At 46.0% G+C, this 17,884-nt stretch overlaps 1 protein-coding gene across 2 annotated transcripts in view; it reads right to left on the bottom strand.

The window, feature by feature from the left end:
• Positions 1-1,874: 1,874 nt before the first annotated feature.
• Positions 1,875-17,884, bottom strand: part of TARBP1 (tRNA guanosine 2 -O-methyltransferase TARBP1) — a 60,545-nt gene continuing 44,535 nt past the window's right edge. For both annotated transcript variants that reach the window (XM_072970943.1, XM_072970944.1), the window contains 8 exons: positions 15,750-15,836; positions 10,395-10,591; positions 8,958-9,039; positions 6,813-6,984; positions 3,678-3,869; positions 3,370-3,494; positions 2,684-2,820; positions 1,875-2,345 (listed from right to left, as the gene is read on the bottom strand). In XM_072970943.1, coding sequence (XP_072827044.1) covers positions 2,159-2,345; positions 2,684-2,820; positions 3,370-3,494; positions 3,678-3,869; positions 6,813-6,984; positions 8,958-9,039; positions 10,395-10,591; positions 15,750-15,836 — 1,179 coding nt within the window. In that variant the 3' untranslated portion in view covers positions 1,875-2,158. The remainder of the gene's footprint in view (positions 2,346-2,683; positions 2,821-3,369; positions 3,495-3,677; positions 3,870-6,812; positions 6,985-8,957; positions 9,040-10,394; positions 10,592-15,749; positions 15,837-17,884) is intronic.

Genomic DNA, 17,884 nt, shown 5'->3' with positions numbered 1-17,884 from the left:
TCGTTTGACTGTTACAATGAGTCTTCTGATGTCGGATTGGTGTCAGGTATCAGTAAGAATTCGTGTTTATGTGACCCTGTCTAGACAATATGTTTGCACACATGTGGGTTGGCAGACATCTAGGTCCCCTAGCTCTGTCCCCTGAGAGGGGCTGCAGTGATGCTCCAGGAGTAACAAGCACATGTACCGAAACCCCACGCTTGGTTTCTGTACTGTTTTCCCATAAATGGAACCAGTGATCCTTGCTGAAACGTGTGATTCTAGAACTAGGAGAGAGAAAATTAAAGATGCGCCTGGAACACTCTGTAGCACAAGGGCGTAAGGACGTGCTTTAAAAAGAAAAACAAGAGCATATTAAAGGACATGGGAGCCCACCATACACACACAGATCTCAACAGGACTGACTGAGGGACACATCTTCCTTACAGAAGAATTCCAAGTAATAAATGATACCCCTGGTGAATGATAAAATCAGGGGGCAAAAAGTTCAAGAGAAAAAGCTTATTAGCAGAGCCTCCAAGTCTCTCTCCCAAAACATTAAATACTGTGGTAGTTTTAACAGTTGCCTCCAAAACATCTGACACTCCTCCCTCCAAGGGGGGAAGCTCTTTTTCTCTGCCCTTGAGTGTAGGCTCGGCTTAGTGGCTTGGTCTGAAAACCAGACTGCAAAGTGAGAAGTGGTAAGTTTGCAGAGAACATGGCAAACACTGCTTCAAGCAAAAATCAGGGTATAAGTCATGCTTAGATGTGATGAGAAGCACTGCATCACTGCAGAACCTTCCTTCCAACCCATGGCCTCAGTCTGACAGGAGAGAACGCCAGACAAACCCAAATTTTGAGACATTTGCAAACTACCTGACTTCAAAGTGTCAAGGTCATGAAAGACCGAAAACCTGTCAGAGACTGGAGGAGACTAAGGTGCAGGCCTGAATGCAACATCGTGTCCTCGGTGCCAAAGCCAGTGGCACTAGAACAAAAAAAGCGTTATTAGTGGGAAAACGGGAAATCTGAATATAGATCTGATTCGTAGTCTGTCTAGTGAACAGCACCAGCACCACCGTTAATTTCTTAGTTTCGACAAATGTCTGTGGTTAAGTAAGATCCTATGAGAAGCATCTGGGTGAAGGATATATGGAAACGTAGAGTCTTTGCAGCTCTTCTGCAAGACAAAAAATTATTTTAATAAAGTTACAGGAGAAAAAAACATATACAGGTAATGGACTCTGAAATTTAAATAGTACTAAAAAGGACCCAGACATGATTGAAGTTCATTGCTGGATGCTGACAGTAACCATTAAATAATAAAGTAATCCCAGCACCACACAAAACCGCAGAAGAACAGAAACAGTAAGTCAACCCTCATGGGTTCCACTCTCACCACTAAGCATGATGTACAAGAGTAATTCACCTCCTCTGGAGCCAGGCTGAAAACTGTCAGAGTGTAGACTATTTGTAATCCCTATTTGAACTCAGAGCAAAGATGGCATATGCAAATTTCCTTAAAACTTTGTATCAATGATTATGGCCTAGTTCATGGATTTAAAAATAAATGAAATCTTACTACCTGGCATTAGGAACTTTACAGGAAAGCTGGCAGCATCTTGCCAAGTCTGCTTCCTCCCTGGGAGTAAGTGATAATGGAGCAGCAGAAAGAGGCCAGTGACTCTTCTTAACACGGGACCTTTGCTTCCACACCCCCCACCCCCTGGACAAGGGTATGGCACTGATAATGAGAGCTGCTCTATTCCTGCCTGACTCCTACCATAATCCACATTTCTGACAAGGCTAGTTTCTAGGAAAGAAATGATCTTTTTAAAATATGTTGCTTTATTTCCACAATTCCTTAAAACATTTTATTAAAGAAGTGATGCAACTTAGCTAAAAATGTTTATTAAGAGTTTATTATAACGTATAGTCATGTATTTAAGGCACATGAAAAAGTTTTGGCATTAAATTGCAAGGAAAAAACTCAAATTGTACCAGTAGATTTCAGAATCCATCAGTCCAAATAGTTTTTTTTTAAATTGAACTACAGACAGTTACAATGTGTCAGTCTCTGGCATACAGCACAATGTCCCAGTCATGCATATACATACATGTATTTGTTTTCATACCAAATAGTTTTAAGGCAATGTTTCAGCAGCACTGGTCGGTCATCTCAGATAAGGCCCGAGCTCCGGGCCGCGGGGACCCCATGCCTGAGCAGCTGCTGTCTGGTGTACTCCCAGATCAGAAGGGCACCGCTCACGTGGACGTTGAGGGAGCGGATGATACCCTGCTGAGGAATTTCCACACACACATCCAACTGCTGGATCAGATTTGCGGGAATCCCCTCATGTTCATTTCTGATGAAGAAAAAAACGGGAGAAGAAAGTTAGCTTTCTTATAATAAAGTTTTTTCTCAGATACTCTGGATGTTACTGGAAGAGGCAGGTTACTAAATGAAACAAGTCCATAGTACCTGGCACCGTAGTACCAGGAACATAAAAGAGAGTAACAAAAACGTTTATGGTTCAATTCTGGGTTCACCTGTCCATACCAAATAGGTGAAATAAAACAAAAACTAGGGGCGCTTTCCATAAACCTTGTCAGAAGTCAGGGGCACGTGTAGTATCAGGAATCCAAGCACACTGTAAATCCTCTGAAACATTTTCTAGACAGGGACTCAAGAGAATGTCCTTACCCCAACAAGAGTAGAGACTTCTCAGGAAAGCAATACTGCGTAAGGTCTACACTTTTGACGGTTTGTTCCACACCAACGATGGTATAACCTTCTGCTTTTTTCTGCTGCAGATAATCAATTAGCTGAGGTGGTCTGACCTTAATATTAGTTTAAAAAGAGTAGAATATTAAATCATTCATTTACTCCTGCTGGGAGTAAAATCAGAATTAAAAAAAAAATTTTATGAAACTGAAATTCGTTAAATGGAAAAGGACAGAATTACACTCTATAAAAAAGAACTCCCCAATATCACATACATTTATAAAACAAGAGAGAGTTGCAACAGGACACATATTACTGAAAAGAATTCTACATTATTGAGGATTTCTCAAAATACAACCATGTGAAACATAAAAGGAGAGGGGAGGGTATAGCTCAGCGGTAGAGCATGTGCTTAGCATGCACAAGGTCCTGGGTTCAATCCCCAGTCCCTCCATTAAAGATAATAAATAAACAAACAAACAAACCTAATTACCCCCCCCCCCAAAAAAATAAAGAGAACAGAGTGGGATGTATTTTACTTTTCAGTATTGTTTTTAAACTGTTAAAGGCTGGACTACTTGCAAAAGGGTTGATACATGAAGACAAGAGTTCAACAAAAGATTTTAGCACATAAGAATTTTAACAGTAAATCGCTTTCCACCCACCTCCACCAGCGGAAGCCACTGTTCTGCGGAAACACTGAGGTGCTGAAACTGTCTGTCTCGGATGCACTGAAGATTGCCAACGGCGAGCGCCGAGGCCCCAAACACCTCGCAGGTCCGGCACAGCCCTGCACAGAACACGCCGGTTACTGCCGCCAGTCTAACGAATGCCAGGTTCACCACGTCCCAGACAGTGCTCTGCAGCTCGCGGAGAGGGTTAAATGTGGAACAGAGCCAAAAGGGCACTGGACAGATTAAAAACGTTCAGGAGCAAAAGATCCAGCAAGCCTCCTGGAAAACTGTAATTTTACCTCCTAAATTGGTGGGTTTGTCAATGAGTGAGGCCACCACAATCAGTCTACTGATTGACTTTCCCAGCTTAGCAGCGCGATCCTGAAAAACTAGCTCCAGGTCTAAGTCTGGAACGTTATTTTTCCACGGGATAATCTTCTTCTGAACATCAGTCCACTCCGACTGGTTATCTGCTTCGCCCGAGTTAGAACCTGGGAAGGAAAAAGAAAATATCAATTTCCCTCTATTTACATACATAAAAATTAAGAGCTTAAAATGATAATTTAGAATGAGATTCATTAAAGAACTTTACTTGGGTTCAGATATAACGGCCATTTTCAATAATAATTTAAAGTTTTCAAATTCAGCTCTACTAACCAATATTCTACAGCATTTCATGAAAATAAAACGTGCACATTTTTTACATTTTAGCACTCCCCAAACTGGGAAGCATCTTAGAATCCGTAAGGGTAGCATAGTTTGGTAGCATTTTTTCTTAGGGGGTACATAAAATAATGGTGTATGTTACAAACAACAGTGTATTAGATTGGAATTTTCTGTAGAAATACTATATTCCTGAAAACAACATAAATAGTCTTTATCTTAAATTATTTGACAAGTACTTGGGGACTTTTGCTAACATGAGGACTGTTCTCTGGAGCAATTCTCTCTCGACTAACCCGGTGAGTACACGACGTCACTGATCTGTCTGACTGCGTTTTGAGTTCTCGTTCGGGACGGAGACCGCCCCAGGCTCCTCCCCAACCCCGTCCCACTGCGGGGCGGGGGGGTGCTGAGCTTGCTGGGGGTGGAAGAGAGAAGCACAGAACTATGCCGCGGTGCCATACACGGAGGGCGGGCGGCTCACAGAGAGGAGGGACTAGTATCTGGGGGAGGGAGAGGCAGAGAGCAAGACCCAGGAGGGACCAGGGAAGGGACGCGATGGTCTGCAGAGCACAGCGCGTGGGAAGCGCAGCGCACTGTGGACACGGCGTGTGCGCATGCGCACCGGACGCGGGAGGAAGACGGCCCGGCAGCGGCGGTCCCTCGGCCTCGCTCACAGCGCTCACAGCGTGTGAAGGATGGAGGGACGTAGGGGCGTGACTCCGCCTAGATCACAAGGACTTTGTACTTTATTCTACAGACAGGAGCCATGACAGGGCTTTAAAAAGGGGGGAGAACGATACTGGTTTTGTGTTCTAGGAAAATCCCTCTTAAAAGCAACGTGCAGGATAAGTTGGGGCTGGAAAACCACCGTGGGGCTTTTGCCCTGGTCCAGGCAAAGACAGAACAGTCTAAGTTAAGTCCATGCAAGAGGAGCTGAAGAGGACATGCAGAACGGCCCGGATCTGGATGGATGCATGTGGCAAGAGAGAAAAAAGGAAACGTGTGGCTTCCATGTGCCTGGATGACACCATTAACAGCAAGGGTAGAGGGAGGGGAGGGGAGTCTGAGCAGAAAGGCAAAGTCACATTGGATATACTGAGTTTAAAGGGCTTATGGAAGAGTGCTGCCAACAAGCTCAGGAAAGAGGTGGGGCAGAGATAAACACCTGAAGGTTGCAGTTACACGGCAGGCCGTTTCCAGATGCAGAAAGGGATAAAAACGCTCAGGGAGAACACTCAGAGTGGCGGAAAACCAAGCCAATGACAGAGTTCAGGGGATACAACACTTACGTCTCAGCAGAACCAGATGCAATATCCCTCTCTCCACCAAAAACAACGCACAGAGAAACAAACCCCTTGGGCCTGTTCCCCATCCAGTAACTCCTCACCTCTCTGCCCCACTCCACGGCAGAACCGACTCAGGTGTCCTCACGTGTGGCTCCTCTGTCCTCTCCCCACTGACACTGCTCTTGCCCCCGAATCTTCACACTGGCTCATCTCTCTTTTGGGAAAGCTCTTCTCCCAGACTTTGCCTAACTTGCTCTCCCTTCACGCAGGTCTCTGCTCAATGTCAACTCCTTACAAAGGTCTTTTTAACTCTGTCACACCATCTCTTTACTCTGCTACCTGAAATCGTGTTTATTTGTTCCAGGAATATAACCTCCGTAAGGGCAGGGCCCTTGCCTCCTGTCCAACACACAGGAGGCAGTCAATAAATCTTTGTTGGCGAAGTAAATAAATATAAGGAGATACATCTTAAAATGCATTCGTGAACCATCTAGAATGTTTGATAGAAAAATGCACTTTCCTAGAACTCTCCTCCAGACATACCAAGTTAAAATCTAAGGGTGGGACCCAAGAATCTGCACTGTAACACGCTGTTCAAGGGATTCTTAAAAACATTAAAATTTAGAGAACTATAAATACAAGGGACGGTCGGGGGGTGAGGGGTGGATCTAAGAGGAGAGTAAGCAAAGTCAGACTGCGGAGGAACATCAGGGTAGCGAGCTACCTAAAGGTCAGGCGTGGTGAGAGAAAGGTGATTGTTTAGATTCTGTAAAGGAGACAAAGACAATTTCTGACTTTCTGAAAGGAATTTCAGTGATGCTTATGGGTCAGGGAAGCCAGGACGAGGACAAGTATGAGTGACTGACAGACTGATGAGAACAAAGACCACTACTGCACATTTCCTAAGGTTAGTTGTGACTTTAAAAATGCGTGGGGGGCTTGACCCCTAGTTTTTGGGGGGCAGCTTGACTGTGAAGGGGAGGAGGAGGTGGAGGGCGCAAACGAGGGAAAGGGGGGGGTCCTAGAGATAGCTGAAGGGAAGGAGGGGGGAGACGGAGGAGGAGGATGGGCAACAGGTGAGTGATGTCCAACCAGACCCAGCAGGATGAGGATCGGGAGCCCTGCTTTATAAGTGGGACAAGAAGAGAGATTTCTTAATCTGGCCCGCTAAAAAATCTCTGTTTTCAGAAGTACATAGTGGAAAAGCAATGACTATTAGTTAACGATATTTCAAAGAAGACAGAAGCCTCTGGCTTTACAGAGTCAAGGAGATCAGGCTCCCTCTGGCTTTTAAGAGCAAAGCGAACGTCAACTAAAGGTGCCAAAGTGACACCACGTGCTCTGTCTTTACTCTCGGAGGAGGAGCAGAGTTCACCACGTCAGCGGAAAAGTGATACCGTCAACTCTCTGTTCTCAGTGACGGACGTCAACAAGCCTGAGCCAGGCAACCCGGGGAGAAAATAAACCAAAAGTTCTTTTTACCTATGTCCTGCTGAGCCCAGTCACCTGGCTTCAGTTCACAAAGGTGAGTTGGAGAACGGTACCACTGAAATCCCGCATCGAGAGGAATGTCGGTAAACTTGGTAAATTTACCAATGGAGATCCACTCGTCTTCAACGAGGCCGGAAAGGCGAGGAAGGATGTAAAATATGGTCTGAAAGGAGAATTGTAAAATCTAAATTTCTTCCCTTAAAACTAATAATGAGATACATGATAACATGTTTAAAGCACAAGTTATGTATTATTACTGATGTGTTCTCCCAAACTATCACCTCTGATCAAATTACATATGCTCATTTGTATCTTGTAACAACTGTCCATCTGTATTTCTTATCTTCTCTAAGAATTAGGGGATTGATTTAGGAAATCCCTGAGAGTAAACAGATCTTTGAGGGCAGTATTTCTCACTGTATGTCACAGATACCACACTGTTGCTAAAAGCAGCAGGTATTTTGGAATTCATCAGTACTAACGTCGGACAACGCCTGGATAAATGCTACTTATCGATAACCAGACGTGTCCATAAGCAGCCAAGCTCAAGCTCTCATGATGCCAAATCTCTGCTCTCGCTGCTACCGTAGAAATTGAGAATCTAAATTCTGCCTCCAGTGTATCTTAGCTGTGGACACTGGACAAGCCATTAACCTTTCTCAATTTCTCAGCTTCAACTTCCTCACTGGTTAAGTAGCACACGATCACGTTAAAACAGCACAGGACAGTGATCTGCCAGCCGCCCAGCCTGACACCCCCATGAGTAGTGGTTACTCAGTCATTCCGTAGCAATCCTCCTTTCTTTTCTTACCTACCACCAAAACTGAGATCCAGGTCATCCTCAAAGGTGGAAAGCACGTAAGAAGCAGAAGTACAATAAGCAATTTAAAAATGAAATAATAACCTTGTAACAAGGCACAAGTCTTCACAACAGTTTTTGGAATGAACGTGGTTTTCTTTTTGTTAGCAACATTTGTGCAAATTTAAGCAGGCATCATGAATGCAGCTAAATGTTCCTTACATGGGGATCAATGTAATACACATGCTGCAAGCCATTATTTTATCTACACGGTTAGGGTTCATATAATTAATGGGAAACAAAGTATATAAATCTATCAGGGTGAGGCAGTCAAAGTCAAGGGAAGGCAAGGGACTTACTCCTGATCGACAACTGACTAGGAAAGGCTGACTTAGCACTAGAGAGTTATTAAGGGTCCTTCAGAAAGATGTCAAACAGAGCATTCTGGGCGCTAAAGGACACAGAACAGACCATGTTAGAATAGTTAAAAAAGCCTAAATAATTTTTTGCAATGAAGCAATGGAAAGTACACAGTAATGTTCTATGATGAATATCTCACAGTATACAGATCTGTTTTTTTTAAAAGGCTAGCTTATTAGTAATCCACACACACACACACACACACACACACACACACCCAACAAGAAAAAAAAATCGCTTACACACAGTAGCTCAAGTTACTGATACTTCCAAGTTCTTTAGAGGAAAAGTCTTAAGTTACATATTTTAAATTCAAAGGCAGAACATTATAATTACAGCTGCAAAAGGGAGAAGGTAATACATCTTATAGAAATTTTAATAATCTATGTATTGAGTTAATCAATGCATATGCTAACTGTAATAAACAAGTTTATGGTTCTCAAAATTATTTAAGCACAATCTGCTACCATCAGTGACGTGCAGTATCATTTGCTACACAATCTCAGTCACCCAGAACCTAAAATGTGCAGTTAAACAAAAGAGGAGATCTTTTTGTTCTTTTTTAACAACGGGCTTCATTACAACATCTCACCTGCACAAATGTTCTCACTCATTTCCTTTTTAATGTCAGAACAGATTTCTGTTTAGAGTTAAATATTCCCCCTTCCAGTGTTTACAAGTCAGACACTGCCTGAGAAACAAAGTGAAAATGACAAGCCGAGTTTCACCGCTGAAGAGTGAGACACAAGCAAGCCACCTGCATGAAGTGACAAAAGTAAACTGAGAGCTTTATGACGTGAAGGTGGTGCTGGAGGGAAGTCAGCCTCGTGAACACCCTTCAACAACCGTGGCAGAAAGGAAGCATGAGGCCCAGAGACACAGTAGAGAATTTGCAAATGGTATTAATCTCAGCTCACCTCCAGACAGTAATCCTTAAGTGGGTGAAATGCTGCAAAAAAGAAATGTTCTTGGATGCGTTGCCAATTCTTCTTGGCGTTCCTAGGGATGAAAATATGCATAAGGTGAACCAACTCATGAGTGAACCAACTCCGGTAAGGGGGGACATCACGTAGATCTCAAAGAGGTACTGCAGAACTTAGAATGAACAGACAGTCTTGTGAATTTTATCCCAAGATTTATACACCCTTATGTCCAAGATAAACATATGTTAAAAACTGACCCTAAATTTGACATTTTGAAATGAAATTCAAAGACAAAGAAATTAAATGACTCTCTCGCAGTCACACAACGAACAATGACTGAACAAGCATGAAGCCAGCTCTCCACACCGCAAGTGCGGGGATCAGCCTACAGAGGGGGCAGAGGCCGGGGCTGCCCGGAAGGTGAGGGCAGTGGGGATGGTCCTCAGTGGACAAGGAGGAGAAAATCCCACACAGGAAGCCTGCCACAGGCACAATTCACACACCTGGGAAGAAAAGAATTCTAAAAGGGAGCTGTATAAGAAATCTGGACCTGGATCCTTAAGTCTCTCTCTGGCCATAAACACCTTTTTCCCCCCAGGAGAGACGGTGAGCTGAGTCATTTTTTTCACTCTGAAGATTCACACAACACACAGCCAAACTGTACCAACTTTCACAAGCCAAACAAAAGTAATATGAGGTTTCAAATTCTTAACTTTAACAAATAGACACAAACAACAAAAAACAAAAATCTGTCAAGTTTTAAAAGGCAAAAGAGGTAGAAATAAAAATTATACATGACCACTGGCAGGTTTCAGTTTACATTCATGATCAACAACCCAAGAGCTAAAGGACCCCCAGGGTTCCCGGCCACCTCCTTCCACACCTGTCTCCTTTGCCAAAAGACAGCCCCTTAATCTGGGCCCGAGATCCCATCCCCTGGGATTTTGCTGAGTCATGCACCCCTCCCTACTGTAGCTGTATTTTGTCTGTTTGATATTGAGCATCTGAGTAGGATTTTGTTTGGGAAATAGAGAAGTTCTCTTAGAAAAGAAAAGGGAAAAAGCTTCCAGCTTTTGAACCAGCTTTGACTGGTCCATCTGAGGGGTTAAGAGCATGCCTTTAAACAAAGTCAGGTCATGCCGCTTCTCAGACAACAGAGGGTGCTAACATTTGGCTACGCTGAAGAGGAACATCTAGAGGCACATAAAATAAAGGGTCAAAGATATGAAAGCAAAAGAAAAAACGTCAGGACGGAGCTGCCAGCACTTAGTATTGTAATTAAACTAAACATCGAAGAGTGACCTGCTTAAGCACCAACTAATCCAAGCTGTGCACTGCAGTGTGATGGACTAGAGATGCTCACAGGCTGGCGCCCCCGCATCCTCTTTGTGCTCTACCAGGCGGGGAGGGACAGGGACAAGGTTTGCTTACCCTGCTCCCTGCATGTTTTCCACTTGATTGAGACTGGATTCAATAACAGAAGTCAAAGCATCAAGTTCTTCAACGTGCAGCGCTTTACACATGCCCCAGATTTTCTTAAGAGCAATTAAGGCATACAGCCGAATACTAAAATTGTGATTGAAACACCAGTGCAGTACGATAATGAGGGCTTGCTTCAGAATCAGTTTCTGAAAAGAGAGGACAACAGGTCTTCAGGTGTAAACATGGACCATTTCACCCCTGACTGAATGATCAAAGCCAAGTCTACAGATGATAAGAATGCTAACAGTACATCTTATTTCACTGGTTCTGCATTGTCGGGCCTTCTCATTCTTCCTCCTCAGACAGGTGAGACACACTGACGTGAGCGATTTCCTTAAGAGAGAAAATATCCTCCCGGAGGGGAGAGTACAGCTCAGTGGTAAAGTGTGTGCTTGGCACGCACAAGGTCCTGGGTTCAATCCCCAGCACCTCCATTAAAAATGAGGGAAGGGGAGGGGAGGGGAGGGAGAAAAGAAAGAAAGAAAGGTAAATAAATAAACCAACCTAATTAGCCCCACCAAAAGAAAATACCCTCCCAGCTCTATAGTTTTTGTTTACGACGCTGTGGTACATCTTCCCCGTATTCCAGCTCCTGGGGTAACTTGAACAGAGCACTTTCATGCTACCCATTGTATAACCACAGTGTTTTACAAACAGCCTCCATCGCTGATTACCTTACCATGGGCTGAAAAAGTTAGAAGTAGTCTTGAAGAGCCCTGCTTTTGGTGAACTTGAAGGTGCTTCTAAAGCAAGCTATCTCACAAAGTGCTGTTTCCCCTAAGGGTGATCCCGGGCACACACAGCACCAAGTGGAGGCAGGACCACGTAGAAGTGGGGAGGGAATAACCACACAGGGCCTGCCTATCGTAATGCACACACACACCTAAAAGGCACAGACAAATAAAATCTGAACCCACAGATTTTTCCATCTTCACAGCCTGGAGATTTTATGCGATGACAGTCCCTGATTTCCAAAACCAGAGTTCCACAGATATTGAAAGGCAAAGGAAGTGACATCTATCGCTGTGGAAACCAGATGGACTCAAACTTCTAATAAAGTAGCAGGAGCTACCTTAATACTCCTACCAAATGGGCCCTGTAAATGTCACAGGCTGCACCTTGCTAAGAGTCTTACTGTTAGTTTCTACTGACTGAGTAAAAGTAACCACACTCACAAAAGAGTTAACTGAGATATCACACTTCAATTTCCCGAAGTGTCTCTGAGGACAGAATGATGATATAAATGATCCTCCTTACTCCACTCCTTTATTCAACACAGCATCAGCGTTGATCGGGGGTCACTGTACGTCCAGCGTGGCAGGACACTGTGGGGAGACACATAAACACACACACACACACGACCACAGCATACAGACAGCCACCCCACGTGATACACAACTTTAATCACCTGTAAGTGGAGCAGGGCGAGGGAGAGTGGCGAGTCAGACAGGCCCCAGCAAGAACAGTTCTCGGCCAGAGGGACAAAGACGGCTGCGGCAAATCTGAGAAAGCCAGCAGGCAAAGTGCAGTGAAGGGAAAATGTATTTACTCGGCCAGAGGGGAGGCCAGAGAGACAGGACGGGCAGTCTGGGAAACAGCAACTTCTCAGTGACACCGGATGAAGTATCAACTAGCTTTAGTTGGGATGTTGAAAACCAAGGCAGGTTAACCAAGACAACCGAAATATCGATAAAAGATAATTTAAAAACTAACAAAGAGGAAAAAGGAGGAATGTTGTTAATTAACTGCTGGTGTTTTACAGTCCTTTACAACTTTATGAAGCACGCATGTGACAACATCTAAACACACACACTCCCTCTAGCATGAGTTCTGCACCTCAAGTGCCAGGCGCGGCATTTTATGCACCGTGTTCTTCATAAGCACGACTTCCCCACGTAGATTTTATCATCCCCGAATTAGATGTTAGATAACTAACGCGAAGGGGAGGCAAACCTGCACGGTGGTAGTTAGGAGGACAGTCATCCCAATGAGACACGTCCAAAACAGGCCCCTGATTTCTTCCCACCTCCTGCGCGGGTCCTCACCTCCTCCTGCGCTGACCCCAGCACTCCGCGCCAGTGGTTCTGACCTTGGCCGTGACGAGGCCCTTCTCACTGCGGCCGGCACCTGCCATCCTCTAGCCCTGGGTGGAAAGTCCCCGGACCCCGCCGGGCTTGCTCACCCTCCTGCATTTAGGTGCTTGTTTGGAATCATCTCCATGGAAAGGTCTCCCCTGAAGCCACTTTCTGAAACAGCCGTCCCGCCCAGGCACCCAATTTCCACCCTTATTCTGCTTTCTTTCTCTTCAAAGCTCATGCCACTACCTGACAGTGTACTGTTTCTTTATTGTCTCCCTCCCCCACCAGAATGAACGCAGACTTTGTTTGGTTCCCTGCAGAATCGCTAGGGCCAAGGATAACACAGAGAGACACCTAAAAGGCACAGGGTAAATATGAGGCTGGGAGGAGAAGGAAGGGGGCAAAAAAATCAACGACTTCTTCCAAAGAAGCTGGGGCCTGTGGCCAATGAAATTCACCACACATCCCAACTGCGCGTTCTCTGCTTATTATCCAAATGTAAACCCCACCGTTCTCTCTGCTCCCAAAGTGTCTTCTCCCAAAGAACAGATGCTCCCTCTGACCCACCCTTCAGGACCCTCCCCCGGTGGGTGCATTAGCCCCTCCCTCGCCTTCCTCTCACCTGCCTATGTTAGAGGAGGGTCTGCCCACTTCCAGCCCTCAGGGTGACGCCCAGACCTTACTTCTCCAGCACCGTGTAAAACCCACGGCTCCCCGTTCCCTGCCCACAGCCACACCCCAGACCCTGTTCTAAAACTGTAACTGTTCTTTTCTAAAATCTTAAAATCAGGTGATCCCATTTCTGACACAGGGCAGCTGTCTACCCCCTACCTCCTGGTCCCCCCACCTTTCCTCCTCACCCCTTCTCCTCACCATCTCTGCGGTGGGATTCATCAAAGCCTTGGCCTCCTGGTTACACAACAGCACGGGTTAAGCCCCCGGCGTCCTGCGCGACCCTGACCCCAGTGCGGGACACGGCACACGGCACACTGCGGTCCGCACAGGCTCTGGGCGCTCACGCCGCGTCTCCGCCGTCTGGTAAGGGGCTTAGTAAGGACACGCACTGACAGCACTGGAATGAATGAGTGGCATGAAGCCTGGATCCCAAGCCCTGGCAGGTATAAAGCAGGCCTGAGGAGATCTGAGAGGAGAGAAACTAGCACTCACCGAGTACAGGGCACTTCCATGCTATCTGATCCTCACAGTAAGCCTCTAAGCTGGGAAGTATTAAGTCCACTCTACGTGACAGGAAAGTGGAAGGAATAAATTCCGTACGTCTTTCCCTGGGCTGCAGGGCCCGGCCTTCCCCTTCAGATTTCTCACCACTCTCCTGTAACCTTCATCCTCAGTCCACGCTTCATTCAAATTTCCTTAGTTTTTACTAATGCCCTTTGTCTGTTCCAGGACCCCGCCCAGGACGCCACGTGGCCCCTCAGCCTCCCCTTGGCTGTGGCCGTTTCTGATGCCTCTGCCAGGCGTTTTGTAGGGCGTCCCTGGTCTGGGGCTCAGGGGCTGTTTTTCTGATGATAAGACCAGGTTCTGGTGTCTGGGAGGGAGACCAGAGAGGTGAAGAGGCGTTTTCATCACACCTGCGGGTTCCATATACAGGGTAAGTTACACACTTCGGGGAAAAAACTGAAACAGAAAGTCTTAAGTGACTGTTTCAAAGAAGTCGTCAAACAAAAACACACTTATCAAATACCAACAGACTTCATAAATGAGAAATGGAGAGACTAACTAAAGTAGTTAGACCTTAGGTATCTCAGTGTAGTTTAGTTTTTTTTTTTTTTGTTTTCCCAGAAGATGTCAGCATTCTCTTTTTGGATGTCCAGAAAATAAAGAAATAAACCTAAAATATGTAATACACAGTAAGTATAAAAAGAGCTTAATGGAAAAATAACACATTAGTTATGTTATCTACACCAGATCTAACGTGAACACATTCTACACTGAATTCATTTTCAGAACTTTTTTTAACTATTCTTGAGCTATTTCTACCCTGCAATAGTACAGTTTCTTGTCTATCTTATGTCTCTCAATAAATCGCACGTGCTTAATAGAAAGATAACATCTGACGTTTTCTGAGCCAGAGCTTCCTTACTCCTAGCAGAAGGTGTTAGCACGAGTTCTCACCTGACTGTAACTAACACACTGCCATCAGGCTGACAGACACTGCACCACACCATCAATTTAAAAATAGCATGGTTTTTGAGGTTAAAATGGGGTGGGGAGAAAGGTCTGTCTTAGGATTGATGAAACAGATTAACAACAAACCTTGATTGTTATCATGATTAAAGACAAGAACCCTTTGAAAATTCTAAGAAACCTACTCCCTCAATATTTTTATTTCACTTTCAAGACTAAATGACATTTCTTATTTCATACAAGTGACCGCTGAACAACAGGGGTTTAAACTGCCCAAGTCCACTTATAGGAGGAATTCTGTCACTGGACATGTACGACAAGGTTCCGTGGTCCACGGCTGACTGACTGCGAGCCTCACGTTACACGTGGAGTACACGTGCAATGCACAGTTACACGTGGATTTGCCACTGCACGGAGGGCCACTGCCCCTAACTTCGGCACTGAGCGAGGGTCACTATATTAAGTTTCTCCTTGAGTTTGCAACACTGTCAGTACATTCTCTGTAGATGCAATAAAATAGAAACTTGCTCTAAATCTTACTGACAGGTTTTCCTAAATTCCTCTCGTTGCCATAGTGATCAACCAGAATTAACTAAGATCTCTACTTATCTGCATGGTAAACCACTAGGGAAGATGTGCTAAACCTGAGACAGATGGAAGGACTGGCCTTCACACTCCACATAATGACAGTCAATGACACGACAGCCGTTAGTACCCTGCCCAGAAATTTCTTTGAACAAGCATCTGCTAAGTAACTCTGCCGGCCAGGGAACAGTTAGATGCAACAAGGGAAGTCCTATTTAAATAATCTCACATAAATACTTGCATAAAATTAAGAATCTACCACTAAAAATTGCCCATTAATTTATCTAAAGATTTAATATGTGCTCAGGCATGCCTCAGTGTGTGTGTGCACGTGAGGGATACCTTACTGTGCGGTGGGGCCTAAGGAGGAGCGTGGAAGGGAAGGGGGCAGTTGCAAAGCACATCAGGAATACTCCAGGAAAAAAAAATTAGTACATATATAAATTCCATTTTGACAGTCAAGTTTGAACTCTTCTTACAAACAACTGAAACTCACCTTTTCTGGAATGTTTTCAGTAATGATGTCCAAATGTGACAAAACTGATAAAAACGTACAAATGCTTGTTTTCAGGTTTTCTTCCCCCTGGAAAAAAAAAAAAACAGATAAACAGAAGCGTCACTCAAGTCTCACTGTGAGCCCGTGCACGTTGAGGGCCCTGTGCTGGACGCTGTGGGCCCCCGGTCGTGAGGCCGTCCCTTTCTGACGCAGCTGTGACCTGGGCGGGGAGGCCGGAGCAAAAGCAAAGAGGAGAAAGTAAGGTCTGAGAGCCAAATGCCAGCTCACACAACACTCAGCAGACACCACGAGGGGCTGACGGCTCAGCCACCGAGGAAGCGGAGGAGCCAGGGTGCGGGCGGGGCGGCCGAGGCGGGGCCTTCAGGACGGGGAGGCCCGGCTGGAAAGGCAGGGCGGCGTGCGGAGGAAAGGACAGGGCGGGGGCGGGAGGCGGGGAACAGGTGAAAATAAGCAAGACGAACAGAGACGCCGAAAATGGAGGCAAAGGCAGGCGTGTGGAGGGGGCGGCAGAGACAAGGCTCAAATTTTAGGTGGGACCTTGGAGACGCCTTCAGAAGCCATGATGAAAAGCTGCTTAGAGCGTCAAACGGGAATTCAGAAACCTCCCCGACAACAGCGATTTGAAATTACACGTTATTTTAATCATGAAAAGCTGGCAGACGTCAGGTAGACCGGAAAAGGGCTCCAGACACTCCAGGGCAGAAACCGCTCCAAAGGGTAAACAGACTGAACTCCTTCACTTAACGAGTAGTGACTGAATGTCTTCCATGTGCCAGTTACTGTGGCAGAAAGAGGGGAAAAAGAAACAGGCAAGGCTCCTGCCTTCGTGGAGCTCAGTCTAGTGGGAAGGAAAGACACCAAACCAGACAATAAATGAGAATTCCTATTATCAAAGCACTGCTGATGTGCTGCAAAAAGCCACCCTAAGGGGTCCGAACTACTCAGGGAGGGAAGTTCCTCCAAGAAAGGACACAAATGACACGTGAAGGAGCCACCGTGCAGACAAAGAGGAGAAAGAAGAGCGCTGCAGGCAGAGGGCACAGCAGGAATGGCCTGAGAGCAAAAGGAGGAGGGGTCGGGAAAGGGGAGAGTGGGGCTCAGTCACCTGGGTGGTCCCCGTGAAACAAGCTTCCTTCATGGTCATCAGGCCCCTCCCCATGGGGGGCTGCCGGGATGAGCCACGAGCCTGCAGGCTGCACTGAGAGGCTGGGTCAGTACCAGCACAGCAAGACTCAGCCTCCTGGGACGCTCATTCTCAGAGCCCTGCGCCACCAGAGAGAGAGGTCCAGCTCCCCTGCTGGACACACGCAGAGACAGCAATGCCTGGCCACCACGGCTGTCCCCACTGCTGCCGCGGAGGTGACAAACACCGGGGGGAGTGCAGAAGTCACCCCCAAGTCCCAGCCCAGCAGAGACCACATGCAGACCTGCTCAGCCTGGCCCGTCAGCCCACAATCAGGAAAAGCAGTAAGACTTCATTGTGGACACTGCCGGCCTTTGGAGTGTTCTAGTAACAGAAAACCGAGACAATCCGCGTGACTGAAGTGTGGGTGTGGGGGGTGCACACGGGACTCAGGAGGGAGGAGGCAGGAGACCATGTAAGGCCCGCGGGCCAGTCTCAAGACTTTCGGTCCTTGTTCTGAGAGCGATGTCTTGAGCAGGTGGGTAACCTCATCCAAGGTCCATGGGGAAGAGTCTGCTCTGGTTGTGCCATGTGGACACGAGACTGAAAGGGGGGCAAACGTGGATCAGGTGGTCCAGTGAGGGAAGAGAGCAGGCATCACTGCGGCTTGGACCAAGGCACAATGTGGCGACAGACGACAGGTAGCGAGAAACATTCAAGACCTGGTCGCGAATCAGACGCGCAGCATGAAAAGTCCCGTTTTCTGGTTTGTGCAACCGTGTAGGTGGTGGTGCTGTTTGCCAGAGGAGGAAAAGGATCAAGTTTAAAGGAAAAAATAAGGCATGTAGTGTTTGACATCCAAGTTTTAAGATGATTTACAAGCATTCAAGAAAGATGTCTAGAGCAGAGGTCAGCAAAGCTTTTCTGTCAAGGACCAAGCACTAAATAAAAGTGTAGCTGTGAGGTCCACGGCTCTGTCCACTGTCACTTG

The sequence above is a fragment of the Vicugna pacos genome, chromosome 11, assembly GCF_048564905.1.
Source record: "Vicugna pacos chromosome 11, VicPac4, whole genome shotgun sequence".
NCBI classification, from domain to species: domain Eukaryota; kingdom Metazoa; phylum Chordata; class Mammalia; order Artiodactyla; family Camelidae; genus Vicugna; species Vicugna pacos.
Note: the sequence above shows the minus strand (reverse complement) of the source record. Positions and strands in the feature narration are given on the sequence as shown.